General features: G+C 47.3%; 1 protein-coding gene across 2 annotated transcripts in view; it reads left to right on the top strand.

The window, feature by feature from the left end:
• LOC137346147 (toll-like receptor 13) overlaps nucleotides 1-24820 on the top strand; it is a 30535-nt gene that overhangs the window by 2834 nt on the left and 2881 nt on the right. The window contains exon 2 of one of the 2 annotated variants that reach the window (XR_010968656.1): nucleotides 15154-19205. Coding sequence is in view for 1 of the 2 variants with exons in the window: in XM_068009483.1 (XP_067865584.1) it covers nucleotides 15213-17981 (2769 nt within the window). In the remaining variant the exon portion in view is untranslated. Of the gene's footprint in view, nucleotides 1-15153; nucleotides 19273-24820 lie in introns of those variants that run through there. The other variant, XM_068009483.1, reaches the window with a different exon arrangement.

Here is a 24820-nt window from a genome sequence, read left to right as displayed (position 1 = left end):
TGTGACAGGCAGATTGGTGAGGATGAGGTCAAGTATGTTTTCCCCGTTTGTTGGTTCCCTCACCACCTGCTGCAGACCCAGTCCAGCAGATATGCCCTTTCGGACTCAGCCAGCTCGGTCAGTAGTGGTGTTACTGAGCCACCCTTGTTGATGGACATTGAAGTCCCCCACCTGGAGTACATTCTGTGCCCTTTGCCACCCTCAGTGCTTCTTCCAAGTGCTGTTCAACATGGAGGAATACTGACTCATCAGCTGAGTGAGGGCGGTAGGTGGTAATCAGCAGGAAGTATCCTTGTCCATGTTTGACCTGATGCCATGAGACTTCATGGAGGTCAGTAGTCAATGTTGAAGACTCCCAGGGCAACTCCCTCATGACTGTATACCACTGTGCCGCCACCGCTGCTGAGTCTGTCCTGCCGGTGGGACAGGACATACCCAGGGATGGTGATTGCAGTGTCTGGGACATTGTCGGTGTAATTCAGTGAGCGTGACTATGTCAGGCTGTTCCTTGTCTCGTCTATGGGAGAGCTCTCCAAACTTTGGCACAAGCCCCCAGATGTTAGTAAGGAGGACTTTGCAGGGTCAACAGGGCTGGGTTTGCCGTTGTCGTTTCCGGTGCCTAGGTCAATGCCGGGTGGTCCGCCCGGTTCATTCCTTTTTATTGACTTCGTAGCAGTTAGATACAACTGAGTGGCTTGCTAGGCCATTTCAGAGGGCATGTCAAAGATCCCACGACCACTACTTCAAAGAAGAGCAGGGGATTTCTTCCCGGTGACCTGGACCGATATTTACCCTCAACCCATAGAACTGAAAATAAGGATTATCTGGTCATTACCACATTGCTGTTTGTGGGAGTTTGCTGTGTGCAAATTGTCTGCCGTCTTTCCTTCATTACAAGAGTGACTACACAAACAAGTAGTTAATAAATAGTTCATTAGCTTTGAGACATCCTGAGTTTGTGAAAGGCGATGTACAAATGTAAGTTTTTTTTCTCCTTTTCTTTCATTTATACCGATTCACACCAATTGGGCCAAATGGTCTGTTTTGGTGCTTTACATTCTAAGTAAAAAAACATAGAGGTCCTAAACTTCGGGGATGAGGCAAACGTTAATTTCATGTCGGAAGACCAATAGAAACCAAGATGAACAGCATAACCTTCTCCTTTCTGCAATTCGTGCCCTTTCTCTGGTGTTTCCGTTGATTATGCGGCAATTCTGACAGAACGGCAAGAATTTCAGGATCCTAAAGGCCCCTGATGATCTGCTGGCTCACCAGTTGACATCTAGTTCCTTCAAGGGAAAAGGGTGCGGTGCGGGGCAGGGGGTGCTGCTCTCAAAATTAGAGCTGGGCCATTCAGAGGTTAAATCAGGAAGTACCTTTATTTGCACCAAAGGTGGTGAAAATCTGGAACTCTATCCCCCAGAAGGCATTGGATGCTGGGAGGTCGGGGAGGGTGTTCAGTTGGAACTTTTGTGACTGAGATCAATAGATATTACAAAGGCAGATGGAGAGAAGATCCTGATCTGCAATGATCTCATTAAATGGCAGAACAGGCTCAAGGGGCTGAATGGCCTCTTCCTAAGCTAAAACTGCAGAGCTTGTCAACATACTTCACAGACCACTGCTGTGAAGGCCCAACCAGGATCGTCGTACCCATCTCAAGGTCATTCAGAGCAGAATGGATGGCAAGAATCTCAGCCCCAGTAACAAATCCAGTCATAGAGTACCGAAACAGGCCCTTCGGCCCAACGAGTCCACGCCGACCATCAACCACCTACTTAAACTAACCCTACATTATTCCCATTTTTTTCCCTCTGACATCCCCACCATTCTCCTACCACCACTAGGGGCAATTTACAATGGCCAATTTACTTATCAACACACAAGTCTTTGGCATGTGGGAAAAAAACCAGAGCACCTGGAGTAAAGCCACGCGGTCACAGAGAGAACTTGCAAACTCCACACATGCAGTACCCAGAACCGAACCCACATTGCTGGAGCTGTGAGGCTGCAGTGCTAGCCACTGAGCCACTGTGCCTCCCAGATCCATTGCAGTAAGACAGTGTGTCTGGTCAATGATCGGCAGAGCCCAAAGCCTCTTGGGAATCACCTTCCCTAGATATTGGATTGCAAAGCTGGGCACAGTTCCAACAACACTGGAAGCCAGTGGTGAATGGCTCCTCCTGTTCCTGCGTTCCAGTGATATTAGCTTTGGGAGGGATCCATTGCTGCACTTGTCTAGGGCACTGGCGTACTATGTGCAGTTTTGTTCTCCATATCCAAGGAAGCCAATACTTGCCTTGGAAGCAGTACAGCAAAGATTCACTGGACTGGTTCCTGGGACGAGAGGGTTGTCCTATGATGAGAGGCTGAGTAAATTGTGCCTGTACTCTATGGAGTTTAGAAGAATGAGAGGTGATCTCATTGAAACATACAAGATTCTGAAGGGGCTTGACAGGGTAGACACTGAGTAGGTGTTTCCCCCGACTGGGGAATCTAGAACACGGGGGTGCAGTCTCAGGATAAGGGGCCGATCATTTAGGACTGAGATGAGGAGAGATTCCTTCAAATGGTTGTGAACCTTTGGAAGTCTCTACTCCAGAGGGTTGTGGACAATCCATCGTAGAGTATATTTAAAACCGAGATAGACAGATATTTGGTCACTGAGGGGATGGAATTTTACATTGTGGCGGTGGCCTCACTCACTGGCACAAAAGTTGGGGGCAAGCCCATTTCCACCAGGCCTGGAAGCCACACTATAATTTTACGTGACCCAGGCCCTGAATTGACCTCGGTTGGGATTTCTGCCCCTCTGAGACAGGAAGTCCCGCCTCCAAGAGCTGCCGGTCAATCAGAAGGCTGCCAGCTCTTCAGTCTCAGTAGCACCACCAGGAGTGGTGGCCACTTCTGGGACTGCACCCCGCAAGAGGAGCCAGCCTCCAACAGGTGAGTGGGGGTCAGGCCTCACCAGGGACAATCAGCTGGACCCCAGTGAGGGGGGCTGAGGGTTGGAATATAGGAATGGGGGGGGGTAGTTTTAGGGGGAGTGGCCCGTGCTGCTGGGGGAGGCCACTGGGTGTCCAAGCAGGAGGGCACCTCCTCCAGCCCGAAGGAGACTGGCAGGTAATGCGGGGCGGCCTCCTCAGGTGCTGAAGTGCCCGTCTGCCACTGATAATATGCCACCGGCGATGGGAGGAGGCTCTTAAGTAGCACTTAAGGGCCTCACTTGACCCGGGGCAGGCGGGCTGTTTGCCCACCTCGCCCACCGCTGGTAAAATAGCAGCACGGGTGTGTGGTAGGCGACGGGAGCCGCACCACCCGCCTCCCACTCGATGTTATGTGGCCCCCCACCATTTCCCAGCCCGCTCCCTGGGTGGGGGGTGAAGGGGGGGGGGGGGGCGCGGTGTAAAATTCCGGCGAAGGATTCAAGGGATATGGGGAGCAGGAAGGAAAGCAGAGTTGAGGCTGACGTTCAGGCATGATCATATTTAATGGTGGCGCAGGCTCGAGAGGCCGAGTGATGTACTCCTGCTCCTAATTCTTCTGTTCTTAGCAAGGTTTGTGGTTTCACCTCAGAGCTGTTTCCGGGATGGCTCAGCACCAGGTAATCCCGGTACGAGCAGAGAGTGCACATTCCCCAGGTGTGGGATTGCTTGCACGGGTTGACCAGTCCTCAGGCCACCAGGGAGTCTCAATCGCCCCCACTTCCAGCCCCTCACACCCGGTTTGTAATACCTGCTCTTCCAAGATGCAATAAAGAAGAAATTGCATTTATGTAGCGCCTTGCAAAACCCCAGGACGTCCAAAGGCACTTTACAGCCAATGAAGTATTTTTTGAAGTGCAGTCACTGCTGAAGTGTAGGAATCACGGCAGCCAATTTGCGCACAGCAAGACCCCACAAACAGCAATGTGGTAATGACCAGATCTGTTCTGGTGATGTAGTGTGAGAGATAAGTATTGGCGGGGTACTGGGGAGAACTGGCATGCTCTTCTTCAAAGTAGTGGCTGTGGGATCTTTTATATCCACCGGAGAGGGAAGGCGAGGCCTCAGGTTAACAGCTCATCCGGAAGAGGGCTCCTCCGACAGTGCAGCACTCCCTCAGTACTGCGCTTGGAGTGTGAGCTTCGTTCTTTTTGCTGAAGGAATCGGAACACTTGATCTTGTGTCTCAGAGGTGTGAGTGCGACCCATGATGCTGCAGCTAACACCATTGACTACAATGATGTCACCCGAATGCAGAGCAGGAAGTGGGAGGAGGCTCAAGGAGACCAGGCTGACGATGAAGTTGACTTTTTTTATAAATAGCTCCAAGTAAGTTAGTTGTGCAAATGGGGGAAGTATATGAATAGGAATGTTCATCCTGGCGCTTCCTTCCCCCTTTAAATTAACTCCTTGGTTGCTGCCTTGAATTGCAATACATGGAAATGAACATTCGAAAAGTTATGGGGAGGGTGCAGGCACGTAACCCAAGTCACAGGCCACCTGTCTGCCTCCTTTTTTAATACAGGTGATAGATAGCACACAGGTTAAAATAGAAGATTGACGTACAATAACAACTTGCATTTGCATAGCACCTTTAATGCACTAAAGCATCCCAAGACATCTGACAGGATCATTATCAACAATATTTGACTCTGAGCCACATAAGGAGATATTAGATTTGGTCAAAGAGGTAGGTTTTAAGGAGCGTCTTCAAGGAAGAAAGTGAGATAGAGAGGAGTGGAGGCTGAGGGAGGGTATTCCAGAGCTTAGGGACTAAGTAGCTGAAGGCACAGCCACTAATGATTTTATATTTATTCATTCATGGGATGTGGGCGTCGCTGGCCAGGCCAGCATTTATTGTCCATCCCTAATTGTCCTTGAGAAGGTGGTGGTGAGCTGCCTTCTTGAACCGCTGCAGTACATGTGAGGTAGGTACACCCACAGTGCTGTGAGGAAGGGAGTTCCAGGATTTTGACCCAGCGACAGTGAAGGAACAGCGATATAGTCCCAAGTCAGGATGGTGTGTGACTTGGAGGGGAACTTGCAGGTGCTGGTGTACCCATGCATTTGCTGCCCTTGTCCTTCTAAGGTGGAAGAGGTCATCAGTTTGAAAGGTACTGTCGATGAAGCCTTGGTGCATTGCTGCAGTGCATCTTGTAGATGGTACGCATTGCTGCCACTGTGCGACGGTTGGGCAGGGAGTGAATGTTTGTGAATGGGGTGTCAACCAAGCGGGCTGCTTTGTCCTGGATGGTGTCGAGCTTCTTGAGTGTTGTTGGAGCTGCACCCATCCAGGCAAGTAGAAAGTATTCCATCACACTCCTGACTTGTGCCTTGAGAGATGGTGGACAGACTTTGGGGAGTCAGGAGGTGAGTTACTCAGGATTCCTAACCTCTGACCTGCTCTTGTAGCTATGGTAGTTATATGGCTACTCCAGTTCAGTTTCTGGTAATGGTAACCCCTCGGATGTTGATAGTGGGGGATTCAGTGATGGTAATGCCATTGAATATCATTGGGAGATGGTTAGATTCTCTCTTGTTTGAGATAGTCATTGCCTGGCACTTGTGTGGCACAAATGTTACTTGCCACTTATTAGCCTGGATATTGTCCAGGACTTGCTGCATTTTGACATGGACTGCTTCAGTATCTGAGGAGTCATGAATGCTGCTGAACATTGTGCAATCATCAACGAACATCCCCACTTCTGACCTTATGATTGAAGGAAAGTCATTGACGAAGCAGCTGAAGATGATTGGGCCTAGGACACTACCCTGAGGAATTCCTGCAGTGATGTCCTGGAGATGAGATGATTGACCTAAAACATCCACAACCATCTTCCTTTGTGCTAGGTATGACTCCAACCAGTGGATTCCCATTGACCTCAGTTTTGCTTGGGCTCCTTGATGCCATACTCAGTCAAATGCTGCCTTGATGTGAAGGGCAGTCACTCTCACCTCACCTCTTGAGTTCAACTCTTTTGTCCATGTTTGAACCAAGGCTGTAATGAGGTCAGGAGCTGAGTGGCCCTGGTGGAACCCAAACTGAGCATCACCGAGCAAGTTATTGCTAAGCAAGTGCTGCTTGATGGTACTGTTGATGACCTTCCGTCACTTTACTGATGATTGAGAGTAGGTTGATGGGGCAGTAATTGGCCGGGTTGGACTTGTTCTGGTTTTTGTGTACAGGACATAACTGGGCAATTTTCCACATTGCAGGGTAGATGCCAGTGTTGTAGCTGTACTGGAACAGCTTGTCTAGGGGCGCGGCAAGTTCTGGAGCACAGGTCTTCAAAACTATTTCCGGAATATTGTCAGGGCCCATAGCGTTTGCAGTATCCAGTGACTTCAGTCGTTCCTTGATATCACGCGGAATGAATCGAATTGGCTGAAGTCTGGCATCTGTGATGCTGAGGACTTCAGGAGGAGGCCGAGATGGATCATCAACTCGGCACTTCTGGCTGAAGATTGTTGCAAATGCTTCAGCTTTATCTTTCGCACTGATGTGCTGGGCTCCCCCTTCATTGAGGATGGGGATATTTGTGGAGCCACCTCCTCCAGTTAGTTCTTTGATTGTCCACCACCATTCATGCCTGGATGTGGCAGGACTGCAGAGCTTAGATCTGATCAATTGGTTGTGAGATTGCTTATCTCTGTCTATTGCATGCAGCTTATGCAGTTTGGTACGCAAGTAGTCCTGGGTGTAGCTTCACCAGGTTGACACCTCATTTTGAGGTATGCCTGGTGCTGCTCCTGGCATGCCCTCCTGCACTCTTCAGTGAACCAGGGTTGGTCTCCTGGCTTGATGGTAATGGTAGAGTGGGGGATATGCCAGGCCATGAGATTACAGATTGTGGTTGAGTACAATTCTGCTGCTGCTCATGGCCCACAGCGCCTCATGGATGCCCAGTATTGCATTGCTAGATCTTTTGGAATACCAGTCCTTTTAGCATGGTGGTCGTGCCACACAACACGATGGAGGGTATAGTCAGGCATGCCCCCCCACCTGTCAAGACTGAGGCATACATTATTTCGCCACATGAACATTAAAACTTAAAATTGCAAGCCCCTGACTGAAAAGACATTTGCATAGTAACAGACAGTGTTGAAATAGGGACCCAGTCTTTGCTTCCCCAATACACAGAAGAACTGGTCAGACCAGCTTTAGTCACATGACTAGCTGACTGTTGGTTTTTTTAAACTGGCCACAGATTTGAACTCAGAAAGCACTTTTCTTCTGGATTGAGAAGACCTCTCTCCTGTCTGCTCTCATCTCGCTCTCACCAGCTTCGGAAACCATTGAAGAAATATGAACCCCAAGAGAGAAAAGTCTCCTACAGTGAACAAGGTTTATGAAGAATACTGGGCCCCAATGAAAAGTAAGAGCTGTTTACAATCAAGGACTCTATGGCGAGCTGGAAACACAGAGAGTAACAAAAAAAAACCCTTTTAGAGACTGCCTCTAATCTCTCCATTTTATTTTTCTTCTGCTCTTTTCTGTCCCTATTTGCTTGTGTGAATCACGTGTGCATGCTAGGGTGGGTGTGTCATATATCTGTAGGCGTTAATTGTATTAGAGTACAAGTTTAAGGTTTAATAAATTTCACTTTCCTCCTTTAAACCTAAGAAAGCCTGTCTGTGCTCATTTCTTTGCCTTATAATTGGAAAGTGGTGAACAAGGATTCACCAAGGGGGAGCTCAAAACACAGTGTGTTTAAAAATAAAGCCCTGTTACAATAAGACCAGGTGAAGACAATAACTACCCCTAGACACCTTTCTCACCTGGTTGTAACAGTATCATCAACGTGAAGGCGGGACCGCCTCCACAAGGACTGTGCGTGATCACTCCTACCAATACTGTTATGGACAGATGCATCTGTGGCAGGCAGAATGGTGAGGACGAGGTCAAGTATGTTTTTCCCTCTTGTTGGTTCCCCCACCACCTGCCGCAGACCCAGTCCAGCAGCTATGTCCTTTAGGACTCAGCCAGTAGTGGTGCCACTGAGCCACTCTTGGTGATCAACCTTAAAGTCCCCCACCCAGAGGAAATTCTATGCCCTTGCCACCCTCAGTGCTTCCTCCAAGTGCTGATCAACATGGAGGAGTACTGACTCATCAGCTGAGGGGAGCAGTGGTTGGTAATCAGCAGGAGGTTTCCTTGTCCATGTTTGACCTGATGCCATGAGACTTCTTGGGGTCTGGAGTCAATGTTGAGGACTCCCAGGGCAACTCCCTCCCTACTGTATACCACTGTGCCGCCACCTCTGCTGGGTCTGTCCTGCCAGTGGGACAGGACATACCTGGGGATGGTGATGGCGATGTCTGGGACATTGTCTGTAAGGTATGATTCCGTGAGTGTGACTATGTCAGGCTGTTGCTTGACTAGTCTATGGGACAGCTCTCCCAACTTTGGCACAAGCCCCCAGATGTTAGTAAGGAGGACTTTGCAGGGTCGACGGGGCTGGGTTTGCCGTTGTCATTTCTGGTGCCTTGGTTGATGCCGGGTGGTCTGTCTGGTTTCATTTTTTACTGACTTCATAGCGGTTTGATTCAACTGAATGGCTTGCTAGGCCATTTCAGAGGGCATTTAAGAGTCGACACATTGCTGTGGGTCTGAGTCACATTTAGGCAAGATTTCCTTCCCTAAAGGACATTAGGGAAACAGATGGCTTTTTACGACAATCGACAATGGTTTCATGGCCATAATTAGACTAGCTTTTAATTCCAGATTTATTAATTAAAGCCAAATTCCATCTTCTGCCGTGCTGGGTCTCTGGGTTACTAATCCAGTGGCAATACCACTTTGCCACCGCCTCCTCCTGTGGAGCGGCTAAAATCAGGAATGCTCAAAAGGGAAGAATTAGAGGAGTGCAGATATCTCAGAGGGTTGTGGGGCTGGAGATTGTAGAGAAAGGGAGAGACAAGGCCATGGAGGGATTTGCAAAGAAAAATGAGAATTTTTAAAAATCGAGAGGTTGCTCCACAGGGAATCAATATAGTGCAGGGAGGACAGGGGAATGGGACTTGGTGTGAGTTAGGACACAGGCAACGGAGTTTTGGATGAAGTTAAGTTTAAAGAGGGTGCAAGGTGAGAGGCTGACCAGGAGACCAATACAGTTCACCACGTATCGCTGCTACTTATTTCGAGGTTTATGTTTCATTAGTAACTTGAGACAATGTTTAAGTGCTTCACACTTCGAAACTTAATACCAGGAAATAGAGAACAAACTTTGCAGCCGAACTTCCTGTTCCCATGACTGTCTGTGCTGACACATTGGTAAGAAGAAGTAAGAACGTCATTGCAATGGGATCTGAAACCCATGTAAAGTGACGCAGGAGTAGGGCTGCCAATTCTGGTAGGACATATTCCTGGAAGTTTCATCACATGAGCGGCCTCCTCCAACCACCTCGCCAAGACAAACACCCTTTACCCCCCCCATCCAATATTTTTATACCTAATAAAATCACATGCACAAAGAAAATAAAGGAAACATTTTTTTAATGAAGGTTGTTAATCCTGTGTAGGACATATTAATGTCCCCTCTGTTATTGTCTGTGGTTTCAAAGCCCATGCCAGGCTTCTGAAACACCCATGGAAAGCTGGCACTGCATAGTGCTAGACTTGGTTCGGTGGGTAACACTCTTGTTTCTAAATCAGAGGTTGTGGGTTTGTGCCCCCCTCCAGTAGAACTGGGTACACAAATCCAGGCTGACACTTCTGACTGATGAAGGTGCTGTTTTTCAGTTGGGGCCCTGTCAGTCCTCTCAGATTAAACATCTCACAGAACTATTTCAAAGAAGAGTAGAGGGCTTCTCTTTGACGTCCTGGCCAATGTTTATTCCTCAGTCAGGTTATCTCATTGTTGTTAGTGGGAGCTTGCTGTGTCCATATTGGCTGCCACGTTCCCTAGGTTACCACAGCTCTTCATTGGCTGCAAAGCCCTTTGGGAATGCTTCCAAGTCCCACCTGCTCCATGTTTACCGTGCCCAGACTCTTCCAAGAAGGATTTGGGGCATTTAATGACAGTTTCCGAATTCGGATCAATGGAGTGATATCAGGAAACCCGCTACAAATAAATTGTTACCATATTCTTTATACATCTATCTCTTCCAGCTGGAAGCATCTACAGTGGCGTGTAGTCATGTTACTGGACTAGTAATCCCGCAGCCCGAGTAAGGCTCCAGATGCACAAGTTCAAACCCCACCAGGGCAGTGGGTGGAATTTAAATTCAATTAATTAATAAATGAAACCATCAGATTGTCGTTAAAAACCCTTCTGGTTCACTAGCGTCATTTAGGGAAGGAAATCTGCTGTCCCTACTCGGTCTGGCCTACATGTGACTCCAGACCCACAGCAATGTGGTTGACTCCTAGCAGGCTATTCAGTTGTACCAAACGGCTGCAGAAAAGTCGAATCAGAATAATGCCGGATGGACGACCCAGTATTGACCTGGGCACAGGAAAAGAAAGTGGCAAAACCAATCCCGTCAATCCTGCGAAGACCTCCTCGGGTATGTCTGCGGGCTTGTGCCAAAGTTGGGAGAGCTGTCCCACAGACTAGTCAAGCAGCATACCCACCGAATCATGAGTATTATCATACTCACCGAATCATGCCTTACAATCAACCCTGGTTCAATGAAGAGTGCAGGAGGGCATGCCAGGAGCAGCAACAGGCATATCGAAAAATGAGGTGTCAACCTGGTGAAGCTACAACCCAGAACTACTTGTATGCCAAGCAGAATGCAATAGAGCTAAGCAATCCCTCAACCAACAGATCAGATCTAAGCTCTGCAGTCATGAATGGTGGTGGACAATGAAACAACTAACTGGAGGAGGTGGCTCCACAAATATCCCCATCCTCAATGATGGGGGAGCCCAGCACATCAGTGCGAAAGATAAGGCTGAAGCATTTGCAACAATCTTCAGCCAGAAGTGCCGAGTTGATGATCCATCTCGGCCTCCTCCTGAAATCCCCAGCATCACAGATGCCAGACTTCAGCCAATTCGATTCATTCTGCGTGATATCAAGAAACGACTGAAGGCACTGGATACTGCAAAGGTTATGGGCCCTGACAATATTCCACAATAGTACTGAAGAGCTGTGCTCCAGAACTGCCCTGCCTCTAGCCAAACTGTTCCAATACAGTTACACCACTAGTATCTACCTGAGAAAGTGGACAATTGCCCAGGTATGTCCTGTACACAAAAAGCAGGACAAGTCCAACCCGGCCAATTACTGCCTCATCAGAGTACTCTTGATCATCAGTAAAGTGATGGAAGGTGTCATCGACAGTGCTATCAAGTGACACATGCTTAACAATAACCTGCTCACTGACACTCAGTTTGGGTTCCGTCAGGGCCACTCAGCTCCTGACCTCATCGCAGCCTTTGTCCAAACATGGACAAAAGAGCTGAACTCCAGAGGTGAGGTGAGAGTGACTGCCCTTGACATCAAGGCAGCATTTGACCGAGTATGGCATCAAAGAGCCCTCGCAAAATTTAAGTCAATGGGAATCAGGGAGAAAACTGCCAGTGTTGTAACTGTACTGGAACAGCTTGTCTTGGGGTGCGGGCAATTCTGAAGCACAAGTCTTCAGTACTATTGCCGGAATATTGTCAGGGCCCATAGTCTTTGCAGTATCCAGTGTCTTCAGTCATTTCTTGATATCATGTGGAGTGAATCGAATTGATTGAAGACTGGCATCTGTGATGCTGGGGACTTCAGGAGGAGGCCAAGATGGATCATCAACTTGGCACTTCTGGCTGAAGATGGATGCCAATGCTTCAGCCTTGTCTTTCACACTGATGTGCTGGGCTCCCCCATCATTTAGGTTTGGGATACCTGTGGAGCCTCTTCCTCCTGTTAGTTGTTTAATTGTCCATCACCATTCACAACTGGATTGCGGTGCTTAGATCTGATCCGTTGGTTGTGGGATCGCTTAGCTCTGTCTATTGCATGCTGCTTCCACTGTTTGGCATGCAAGTTGTCCTGGGTTGTAGCTTCACCAGGTTCAATGTGGAGGAGCAATGATTAATTAGCTGAGGAGGGGCGTTGGATGGTCATCAGCAGGAGGTTGTGGTGGAGGAACAGAGGGATCTGGGATACAGATACACAAATCATTAAAAGTAGCAACACAGGTTAATAAGGCCATAAAAAAGCTAACAAATCACTGGAGCTCATTTCTAGAGGGATAAAATTGAAAAGCAAAGACGTTCTGTTAAAGTATATGAAACCTTGCTTAGACCACACTTGGAGTATTGTGAACAGTTCTGGTCTCCGTATTGTGAAAAGGACATAGAGGCTTTGGACAGGATGCAAAAAAAAGATTTACTGGAATTATACCAGAACTGAGAAGTCATACCTATCAGGAAAGATTAAACAGGCTTGGTCTCTTTTTTTAGAAAAAAGACAGAGAGGCAACCTGATACAGGCCTGTAAGATTGTGAAAAGGGTTTGATTGGGTAGACATAGAGAAGATGTTTCCACTTGAGAGTGAGACCAAAACAAGGGGCCATAAATATAGTCCAAGACTAATAAACCTAATAGGGAATTCAGAAGAAACTTCTTTACCCAGAGTGTGGTGAGAATGTGGAACTCGCTACCACAGGGAGTAGTTGAGGCATATATGCACTTAAGGGGAAGCTAAATAAACACAAGAGGGAGAAGGAAATAGAAGGATACGTTGATGGGGTTAGATGAAGTAGGGTTGGAGGAGGTTCGTATGGAGCGTAAACAACAACATAGACCTGTAGGGCCGAATGGCTTGTTTGTGTGCTGTAAATACTGTGTAAGACTGTGTAACTTGATCCAATCCTCAAGGCCTGCTCAACCCAGTCTGATGTTGCAGACATCCCCTGCCCAAAACTTTGCAAACTACCGGCCCGAATTTGCTTGGTTACAATGGGTATCCGTACTGCCAATTGAGGCCCTTAAGTGGCCAATTAATGCCCAGTTAAGGGCCTCATTCTTGTCGCTGCCAGGGTTAACCCAGTGGTGAGTGGGCCTGTCGCTGCACGGGGAGCACAACAAGCAAACCCATACCTGAACGAGGGGCTCAGCATCAGGAAGGAGAGCCGCAGTCCCGCCCTTGCTGCCGAGCCCCCCTTCACTCCCGTCCCGACGACTCCCAGCACACGAAACCCCTCACACCCTGGCTCACCTGTGGCCTGTTTCCAGTGCCTCCGGTGAGTCCAGTACCGGCAGCGGCCACCGCCTCTGCAGTGGCGCTGCTCATTTAAAGAGCTGCCGGCCTCTGATTGGCCGGCAGCTCTCAGTGGGCGTGACTTCTGCCACTGGGGTCCTTAATGCCGGGGAAGGCTCGCCACTGTCCACTTCAGTGTCTTGTTACGACTGAGGTGGGAGGAGTGCACTGTTAATTCAGTCCCACTTCCTCACAGGTCACAGCATATCAATAAATTTTCCCACTTACTGAAACAGCCAATTAGATACTCTATTTGTCCCCAGAATAAAGCACACCAATCGGGTTTCTTTAATAAACAATAAAATTATCTGTTTATCATAAAACCAAGTCTTAACCAATGATGAAGTAAATATATACGCAAATCAAAATATTAAAGCCTCGTATTATTACCCTCACCCTAATGCACACACAGACACACACATACATCCAAAAATCTGGTTAACTGGGAAAAAAGGGATTTTTGTTTACAGCTGTTTCGAAGGAATAAAAGGAATTTTAAAAAAAACATAGACTGCAATGATCAGGATCTTTGGTTTGGTGAGGTGTCCCAAAGTCGAATAGTTGGATGCCATTTGAAGTCTTCCCAGGCGAGGTTGATGAACAGTCTGTGTTGGGTAGGCATTCAAAGAAGTTCAACTGTTGAAGGCTTCACATAGGTCTTCCATCGGGGTATAGCAACAGGGGTCAGTTCCCACATTCGATGCAAAAGTCCTTTTAAAGATGCAAAGTTGTGCAAATATTCAGGGTTTCTTCAAAAATGCAGGAGGCAGCAGTACCACTTCATACAAGCTTTTTCTTTTCAAGAGCAAAGATTCTATACAGAGAGGTAATACTTGTCTGGTTCTTTTTCTGACCTTCTGGCAGGTCCATCTCAAATTCCAATTGCCTGCTTTCGTCCAAATCCACTGGCTTTTAAAGTTCAAAATTAAACTACAATTTTTATAGCAAGTCCCATGCTACGTCATAAATTCTCCCTTGTTACAACAAAGGGTAGCACTTAGGTCAAAACCCACTGCTGGTTTCCTTGAAATCACCTGGTTTCCAGTATTTGTTTATTTGTGAAAACCAGGAACCTCTTGTTGACCTTGTTTTTTTAAAAAAAGCATCCATAAAGTTCAGCTATCTCCAGATGTTTCAATGTCTGCTGAAATTCTTTTTTTAGTTTTTAAAAATATAGATTCGAAGATTTTGGAAAAATAATGGGCTCTCTGTGACAGTCTAATTGGCATGTAATGCGGGAGGCCTTCCACAGAGGAGGCAGCAAGGGGCTCTTACCTACGCGTTTGCCAGTGGTCAAGAACCTCATCGCCCGGATAAAATCCCGGCCACTGCGTCTGTGTGGCGACATGTGGATATTGACAGTAAGCAGGCAAGTGGAATTGAGTCCACAAACAGATCAGCCATGATCTTATAGAATAGCAGTGCAGGCTCGGAGGGGCCGAATGGCCTACACCTACTCCTAGTTTGTATCTTCATATGTTCGTAAGCCTGCAATACTGCCGCTGTTGCAATCAGAAAGGATCTGCCGACTGAACTCAGCACAGAATGTTCTCTGAGTACAGTTGCATGGAGTTGTCTCTGTAATAGGACATGTTCACAAGATACAAGCGCATGGGAAACATGCAAGGTGTTAGAGTAATTCTTTCCCTGAGAAGGGAAAGCACCTTGTTCAGGTCAGGAGTCTTTATGATGTCGAATTCGAAATTCCATCTTTTTACATAGAATTACATAGAATATACAGCAGTTCAAGGGCAATTAGGGATGGGCAATAAATGCTGGCCTAGTCAGTTCCATATTCTCACCAACTTCTGGATGAAAAGGTTTCTTCTGAATTCCCTTTTGATTTCTTGCTGGCTATTTAATATTGATGGTGTCGGGTTTTGCTTTTCCCCACAAGGGGAAACATTCTCTGTGTGTCTACACTATTGAAATCCTTTTATAATTTTAAAGACCTCTATTTGTCCCCTTAGGTTTGAACTAAGTTGACGGACTGTGCCACGGATCCATTGTCTCTTAATAAACCCCACCTATGGCTCTCCCTGTGATTCCCTCTGCCCTCTGCATCCTCGTGATGTCCTGCTTCACTCTCAGTCATACCTACTCATTGGAAAGATGCTTGCAGTATTACGGCGATTTAACCCAGGTGTTCTGCGTCAACCACCACATCCGAAACCTCTCGTTGACACTGAAGGATATTCCGCCCATCACTTTGGTCCTAAATATGTCTCAGAATGAAATAAAGCATTTGGGTAACGGGAGTTTCTCCCACCTGCCCAGCCTCCGCATTCTCAGGATTGACCAGAATCAGCTGACCCGTGTTAGTGGCGCCTCCTTCAAAGGACTATGGAAGCTGTCAGTGCTCAATCTCTCCTGTAATCATATCGAAGCACTCTACAGCTTCTCATTCCGGGGACTCATAAACCTCCACACTCTGCTGCTGTCCAAGAACCACCTGTCTGTGGTACACGTGGATGCGTTCAGCTCATTGACCAAACTGGCAAGCCTGGACCTCCACCTCAACAGTCTGAAAGACCTGACCAACCTTACAGTAGCGACAATGAACCTGCCCAACTTGAAGGCTCTGGATGTGTCCAATAACTCAATCTCCCAGGTTGGCTTTTGGAACGTCTCCTTTCCCGCTCTGCAGAAGCTGAATCTGTCCTACAACCCCATCACCCATATGGACTCGGGGGCTTTCCTCAAGATGCCCAACCTTTCCTCCTTAGCTTTTGACGGTCTCCACTTCAACGTCTCGCAGCTCCATTTAACAAACTTGGGTTTGCTCCGAGCGCTGCAAGTGTCCAGGAGCAGCATCTTCGCTGAGGTGCAGTTGTCGGATACTTGCCGGTTTCTCAAAGGCCTCTCAGGCCTTGAAGTGCTGGTGGCCAAGTCGGTCGGGGTGACCTCGGAGGGAACCCGGACCTTGAGCAACTGCGTCCGGCCTATATCTCTCGATTTGTCTGGTAACGCTCTAGGCCAGTTGGACAATGGTGAGTTTGAGCATTTTGGAAGCCTTGTTAAGTTGAGGCTGGTTGCTTGCAGCATCACCAAGATGTCCAATGCCACATGGATGAAAACCAATCAGCTGAAGCACTTGCAGATCAATCTGAGCAGCAAGCTCCAGCTGGACGCTTACGCCTTCTCAAGGCTGGCGGCTCTTGAGTACCTGGACGTGTCGGCAAACAACTTGAGAGATCTGGACGCCTCCGTGTTTTACGGCCTGGGGAATCTCCAGCAGTTGCACTTTGAATCGAACAAAGTGACTGACTTGGACGTGGCTCCCTTCCAGTACCTGAAGAACCTCAGGGGTTTGAGCCTGGGCTGGAACAGTATCGGAATCATCAAGAAGTCTGCCTTTCAAAACCTGACCAAACTGGAAAAGCTGTTCCTGGCAGGAAATCGAATCAAGCGGATCGAGAGGTTTAGTTTCTCCAGCCTGGTGGCTCTCAAAGTGCTTCATTTGTGGGGCAACTGCTTAACGCAATTATCTTTCGATGCATTAGTTGGCTTGAGAAACCTTGTACACTTGGACATAAGCCAGAACAAATTATCCATCAGATCATCCTCGAGAAAAACTTGGCTGGCTCCATTCACCACACTTAACCAACTCAGATTTCTATCGCTCAGCGATCAGGGCTTCCACGGCCTCGGGGCCTTACCGAATACCTTCTTCAAGGGTCTACATAGTCTGGAGAAGCTCGTGCTCGGATACGGAGGCAGGATCGAATTTGCCGACGCGCCTTTTGAGCTCTTGACAAACTTGCGAGAGCTGCACATAAGTTACACTGAGTTGGAAGCCAAAAACTTCGCAGGTTTGTTCCAACCATTGAAGAGGTTAGAAATTCTTTACCTCACCAGCGTCGAACTGGATGATATCCCGCTCGACCTCTTCAAGGGCTTGGCTCATCTCAAGTTTATCAACTTGGGTAGAAATCATCTGAAGAACCTCAGCAGGGAGGTGCTGGCGAATCTGGGCTCGCTGCAGTGCCTGGACATTAACAACAACCCTCTGTCTTGCTCTTGCAAAAACTCTTGGTTTCGCAACTGGTCTGTTGAAGACCCCCTTGTTCAGGTGCCCTTTCTCTCCAGCTACCACTGTGGTCACAAGAGGGAAAGGTTTGTGAACTTTGACATCTCGCTCTGCGACATTGATGTGAGCATGTACTGCTTTATTGCGACATCTCTGCTGATCCTGTTCACCTTGGCACTGCCACTCTTGTACATCAAGACGAACATATACTGCCGCTACCTGTGGTACATGCAGAGAGCCTGGCTGGGCGGCAGGCGAGCGGATAAGTTGGGCAAAGGTTGCATTTACGATGCTTTCGTGTCGTACAGCTCCAGCGACGAGGATTGGGTCATAAACCAACTCCTGCCTCACCTGGAGCAGCAAGGACCCGAACAGTTTCAAATCTGTCTGCACAGTCGGGATTTCGAGCTGGGCTTGGACATCTTCAGGAACATTGAGAAGGCAATCTACAGCAGCCGGAAGACGCTGTGCATCATCAGTCGGCAGTACCTGAGGAGTGAATGGTGTGCCTTGGAAATCCAGCTGGCCAGCCTCAGACTGTTTTTTGACCGGAGGGACGTCCTGATCCTAATTTTCCTGGAGGACATCCCAAACTATCGGCTTTCGGCTTATCACAAGCTACGCAAACTCCTAAAGAGCAAGACCTACATTGAATGGCCTGAGGAAGTGGAGAAGCAGGAGTTATTTTGGGCACGGTTAAGAGAGGCTTTGAGATACACAGACTCCCAGGACAAAAGCGATCGGATTGGTGACGTTGTTATTTCATAATCTCTGAGTGTTTCTATTTTTATGTTTTACTTTGTTGTAGTGCACCAGAATGCATAACATGCCCCTTTCGCATCTACATTTTGTTTTCTTTGTTCATGGGATGTGGGCATCGCTGGCAAGGCATTTATTTATTACCCGTACTAATTGCCCTTGAGAAAGGCAGTGGTGAACCATTTTCGTGAAGACAACTGAATGGCTCGCTACACCATTTCAGATTCAACCGCATTGCTATGGGTCTGGATGTACATGTAGGCCAGACCAGGTAAGAATGGCAGATTTCATTCCCTCAAGGGCATTAATGAACTTGATGGGTTTTATGACATTCCAGTAGCTTCATGGTCACCATTACTGACACTTGCTTTTTATTCGAGATTTGTTTACTTACTTCAATTTAAATTTGCCAGCTGCCATGGTGGGATTTGAACCCATGTCCCGGATCATTAAATCAGGCTGTTGGATTACGAGTCCAGTAACATAGCCACTGTGCTACTGTACATGATATAGTTATGAAGTCTTTGTGTGGAAACTGAGTTCTGTACAGTTTGTGTTTGTGTTTTTGAGACGGTCCCTGATTTGGGGTTGGGGTTTTCCAGGTTGGAAGTCATACCCAGGTTAGACAAACAAACAGTCCCGTGATTGAAAACAAACAGTTGTTATCTTTACCAGAAGCGTGTGACTGGGAGGCTACGTTTCAGTTTCCAGAAGACTCTATAGAGTGTTAAGCCAGAAAAAAGGCTGTGAGATTTTCACAAGAAGCCAGCTGCAGAGCTGGGTGTTGTTGGTTTTGAAAGAGTCTCCTGGGGCTGCTGAACTGGAAAAAGCTGGGAGCCGTTGATTTTAAAAGGACAAGCTCCTTGAATTAGAACCTGTTTTCTGGTAGCTGACCTGAGGAAGATACAAGTTGCTACCGTTGTCTTCGGCGACTGAATAGTTATCAGTGGAGCCATGCCATCAGGGCAGCACTGGGAAAGGTCAAGGTTGTTTGAGAGGCAACAAAACCAAACCATTAAAGGGAAGATGGCATCACTCACTATCGACAGGACCTCATTACTTCTGTGTCTGCATCCTGGAGAACAGAACTTGAGAAACAACCTGAGGAAGATCCTGTTGTACACTGGAAATGTTCAATGCCATTTTGTTGATAAGACTATTCAGTGGACTGTAAGGACTATCTTTGATGAATCTGCTAATTACCATGTAACCTTTGAGATACATCGATCAGAGGTATTTAATTGTTGGTTCATGCTTAATTTATGTTGGTTTTGGTTTGTGGAAAAGTAAAATTTATAACAGTGAAATCTTGTCCATTTGGTTATTGTTTCCTAAATTGAGGTCATTCAATGGATTTGATTCTTTTCATTAGTTGGTGCTCTCCACTGGGATCATAACAACATCCCCTTGCATTTATTTTGCCCACCTATAGTCTCATATCTCCTGAAGCTTCTGAATCCAATAGGCGATTCAGGAGAGCCGTCTTTACTCGGAGAGTGGTGGGAATGTGGAGTGGTTGAGGCGAATAGTATGGGCACATTTAACGGGGATCTAGACAAATATATGAAGAGAAATGAATGGAAGGATATGCAAATAGGGTAAGAGGAAAAGGGTGGTTGGGACATGTGTGCAGCATAAACTCCAGGATGGAACACTTGGGCCAAATGGCCTGTTGTGTGTATATTCTGTGTAATAATCTTTGGCTTTTTTATGTCCTGAATGTCTTAGCTTCGATGTGAATTCAAAAAGATGGCTGGTGGAGGGGCTCGAGTCTTGTAACTTCTTCTTGGGTGGTTGCGTAAAATGGGTGGTATTGAATTTGCCTCCCAGCTGATATTCAGTTCCATAGCAATGAATATTTATTTTTATTTGATCATGGGATGTGGGTGTCGCTGGCTGGGCCAGCATTTATTGCCCATCCCTAATTGCCCTTGACAAGGTTATTACTTGAAACACTGCAGTCCATGTGGGGTAGGTACACCCACAGTGCTGTTAGGAAGGGAGTTCCGGGATTTTGACCCAGTAACAGTGAAGGAACAGCGATATAGTTCCAAGTCAGGATGGTGGGTGACTTGGAGGGGAACTTGCAGGTGGTGGTGTTCCCATACATTTGCTGCCCTTGTCCTTCAAGTTGGTAGAGGTCGCAGGTTTGGAATGTGCTGTCGAAGGAGCCTTGGTGCATTGCTGCAGTGCATCTTGTAGATGGTGCACACTGCTGCCACTGTGCGTCGGTGGTGACGGGAGTGAATGTTGAAGGTGGTGGATGGGGTGTCAAATGGGATGCTTTGTCCTGGATGGTGTCGAGCCTCTTGAGTGTTGTTGGAGCTGCACCCATCCAGGCAAGTGGAGAGTATTCCATCACACTCCTGACTTGTGCCTTGTAGGTGGTGGACAGGCTTTTGCTTGCCGCCGGATTCCTAGCGTCTGATTTGCTCTTGTAGCCACGGTATTTGGGGGATTCAGCGATCGTAATACCATTGAATGTCAAGGGGCGATGGTTAGATTCTCTCTTGTTGGAGATGATCATTGCCTGGGACTTTTGTGGCGCGAATGTTACTTGTCACGTATCAGCCCAAGCCTGGAAATTGTCCAAGTCTTGCTGCATTTCTACACAGACTGCTTCAGTATCTGAGTAGTCGTGAATGATGCTAAACATTGTGCAATCATCAGCGAACCTCCCCACTTCTGACCTTATGATTGAAGGAAGGTCATTGATGAAGCAGCTGAAGATGGTTGGGCCTAGGACACTACCCTGAGGAACTCCTGATTTATCAGCTGAGGGAGGGCGGTAGATGGTAATTAGCAGGAGGTTTCCTTGTCCATGTTTGACCTGATGCCATGAGACTTCATGAGGTCTGGAATCGATATTGAGGACTCTCAGGGCAACTCCTTCCCTACTGTATACCACTGTGCTGCCACCTCTTCTGGGTCTGTCCTGCCGGTGGGACAGGACATACCCAGGAATGGTGATGGCAGTATCTGGGACATTGTCTGTGAGTATGACTGTCAGGTTGTTGCTTGACTAGTCTGTGGGACAGCTCTCCCAACTTTGGCACAGCACCCAGATGTTAGTAAGGAGGACTTTGCAGCGTTGACAAAGTTGGGTTTGCCTTTGTTGGCACCTAGGACAATGCCCAGTGATCCATCCAGTTTCATTCCTTATTGGTTTTGTAGTGGTTAGATACAACTGAGTGGCTTGCTAGGCTATTTCAAGACTCAACCACATTGCTGTGGGTCTGGACTCACATGTAGGCCAGACCAGGTAAGGACAGCAGATTTCCTTCCCGAAAGGACATTAGTGAACCAGTTGGGTTTTTACAACAATCAACAATGGTTTCACGACCATCATTAGATTAGCTTGTTAATTCCTGAATTTGTTTTTTTATTAGTAATTGAATTCAAATTCCATTTTCTGCTCAAATCCCACCTTCTGCTGCGGTGAGATTCAAACCCATGTCGCCAGAGCAATACCCGAGGTTGCTGGGTTACTCATCCCATGACAATGCCACGATGTCACCGCCTCCCCATCTAATAGTGGATGGTGCATCAAATAATGTGGTCTATGCGAGATTGATGGTTTTGCGCTGTATTCTGTGAAGAACCTTTACCCCGGGATAATCTACGATCAGCCTATCAGTATGATATCAAGTTTAAACCATTGGCAATCAAACACCAACACGGATTTTCTTTTGTCTTGCCTCCCTATTGCCGAAGAATTGACCATCAAGAAATTGTTTGCTGACCTGCTCAACTCACACCCCATCACAGCCAGTGACGTATGTAATGCAACAGCGCACATCCTGTATTACGTACCACGAGGTGACTGGCTGGCTTGATGATAATCCCACTTCCCTCTATCACCTATGCATCTCCTGAAGGCTCCCCGCTACCCACTTCTTCAACTTTAGTTTGCTTCTGACCTCTTTCAGCCGTGGCTCAGTGGCTCGCACTCTCAGCTGAACCAGCGCAGAAAATAATCCAAAAGAGCTCACGGAATGCTGGCCTTTGTATGCGGCAGAATAGAATACAAGGGGGTAGAAGTTGTAAAAACAGAAAGTGCTGGAAATACTCAGCAGGTCTGGCAGCATCTGTGGAGAGAGAGAGAGAGAAAGACAGGGTTACCGTTTCAGGTCAGTGACCTTTCATCAGAACTGGCAAAAAGTTTATTTTTTAACCATGTGCCTGTCTTAAATTTATTTTCATGCTCTTGCTTTTGGACAGAGCTGTTCACTATCCTGCCATTAACACTGTCTCTGGACTAATGTTTTGTCTTTTACTACAACTATTAGCACTCCCTTTGCCTTTTATTCTGTGACATGTCTGTCATTTAATCTCTCCTGCCCTTTGTCCTATGACACACCTTCCCTTTTGTTCGCCTTCCCCCCCCACCCCCCCCACCCCCACCTCACTTGCTTGAAACTGATTACATTTCTAACCTTTGTCAGTTCTGATGAAGGGTCACTGACCTGAAACGTTAACTCTGCTTCTCTCTCCACAGATGCTGCCAACCCTGCTGAGTAATTCCAGCACTTTCTGTTTTATTTCAGATTTCCAGCATCCGCAGTATTTTGCTTTTATTTTGGGGATAGACGTTATGCTCCAGCTATAAAAAGCCCTGGTTAGGCTGCACTGGGACTACGGGGAGCACAGTCTGTAATGAGGTCAGAAGCTGACTGGCCCTGGCAGAACTCAAACTGAGCGTCACCGAGCAGGTTATTTCTATGCACTGCCACTTGATGGCACTGTTGACAACACCTTCCATCACTTTACTGATGATCAAATGTAGACAGATGGGGCAGTAATTGGCTGGGTTGAACTTGCCCTGCTTGGATAGGGGGGCGGCAAGTTCTAGAGCAAAGGTCTTTAGTATTGCTGGAATGTTGTCAGGACCCATAGCCTTTGCAGTATCCAGTGCCTTCAGCCATTTCTTGATATCATGTAGAGTGAATCAAATTGGCTGAAGACTGGCATCTGTGATACTGGGGACTTCAGGAAGAGGCCGAGATGGATCATCCACTCGGCACTTCTGGCTGAAGATTGTTGCGAATGCTTCAGCCTTATCTTTTGCTGATGTGCTGGGCTCCCCCATCATTGAAGATGGGGATATTTGTGGAGCCACCTCCTCCACTTAGTTGTTTAATCGTCCACTACCATTTAGGACTGGATGTGGCAGGACTGCAGAGTTAGATCTGATCCATTGGTTGTGGGATCGCTTAGCTTTGCCTATCACATGCTGCTAAGCAGTTTGATACACACAAAGTCCTGGGTTGTAGCTTCACCAGGTTGACACCTCATTTTGAGGCATGCCCGGTGCTGCTCCTGGCATGTCCTCCTACACTCTTCATTGAACCAGGGTTGGTCTCCTGGCTTGATGTAATGGTAGAATGGGAGACATGCCGGGCCACGAGGTTACAGATTGTGGTTGAGTACAATTCTGCTGCTGCCCCACAATGCCTCATGGATGCCCAGTTTTGCATTTCTAGATCTGTTTGAAATCTATTCCATTTAGCACGGTGATAGTGCCACACAACACGATGGAGGGTATCCTCAATGTGAAGATGGGACTTTGTCTCCAAAAGGACTGTGCGGTGGTCACTTCTGCCAATACTGTCATGGACAGATGCATCTGCGGCATGTTTTTCCCTCACCAGCTGCCATAGACCCATGTTCTTAGGACATGGACAGCTCAGTCAGTAGTGGTGCTACCGAGCCACCCTTGGTGATGGATATTGAAGTCCCCCACCCAGAATACATTCTGCACCCTTGCCACCCTCAGTGCTTCCTCCAAGTGCTGTTCAACATGGAGGTGTACTGACTCATCAGCTGAGGGAGGGCAGTAGGTGGTAATCAGCAGGAGGTTTCCTTGCCCATGTTTGACCTGATGCCATGGGACTTCATAGGGCCTAGAATCGATATTGATGACTTCCAGGGCAACTCCCTCCCGACTGTATACCACTATGCCGCCATCTCTGCAGGGGATGGTGGTGTCTGGGACATTGTCTGTAAGCTATGATTCCGTGAGTATGACTATGTCAGGCTGTTGCTTGACTAGTCTATGGGACAACTTTCCCAACTTTGGCACAAGCCCCCAGATGTTAGTAAGGTGGATTTTGCAGGGTTGACAAGACTGGGTTTGATGTTGTCATTTCCATTGCCTAGTTTGATGCCAGGTGGTTGTCCGGTTTCATTCTTTATTGACTTTATAGCGGTTAGATACAACTGAATGGCTTGCTGAGCCATTTCAGAGGGCATTTAAGGGTCAAGTGGGTCTAGAGTCACATGTAGGCCAGACTAGGTAAGGATGGCAGATTTCCTTCCCTCAAGGACATTAGTGAACCAGATGGGTTTTTAGAAAAATCAACAATGGTTTCATGGCCATCATTAGACTAGCTTTTAATTCCAGATTTATTAATTATTATCACATTCCACATCCTGCCATGGTGGGATTCAGAGCCATGCCCCCAGAGCAATAGCCTGAGTCATTATCCAGGAACACTACCACGACACCATCCTCCATTTGTCTATTTGGTTTTAAAGAAGGCTTTTGATAAGGTTCCACACAGGAGGTTAGTAAACAAAATTAGAGCACATGGGTGATGGGATAATATACTGCAATGGATTGAGAATTGGTTAACAGACAGAAAACAGAGTGTCGGAACAAATGGGCCATTCTCAGGTTGGCAGACTGTGACTAGTGAGGTATCACAGGGATCAGTGCTTGGGCCCCAGCTATTCACGATCTATATAAATCATTTGGATGTGGGACCAAATGTAATATTTCCAATTTTGCTGACAACACAAAACTAGGTGGGAATGTGAGTTGTAAGGGGGATGCAAAGAGTCTTCAA

The sequence above is a fragment of the Heterodontus francisci genome, chromosome 29, assembly GCF_036365525.1.
Source record: "Heterodontus francisci isolate sHetFra1 chromosome 29, sHetFra1.hap1, whole genome shotgun sequence".
NCBI classification, from domain to species: domain Eukaryota; kingdom Metazoa; phylum Chordata; class Chondrichthyes; order Heterodontiformes; family Heterodontidae; genus Heterodontus; species Heterodontus francisci.
The sequence above is the reverse complement of the archived record's forward strand: the minus strand, read 5'-3'. Positions and strand labels throughout refer to the sequence as shown.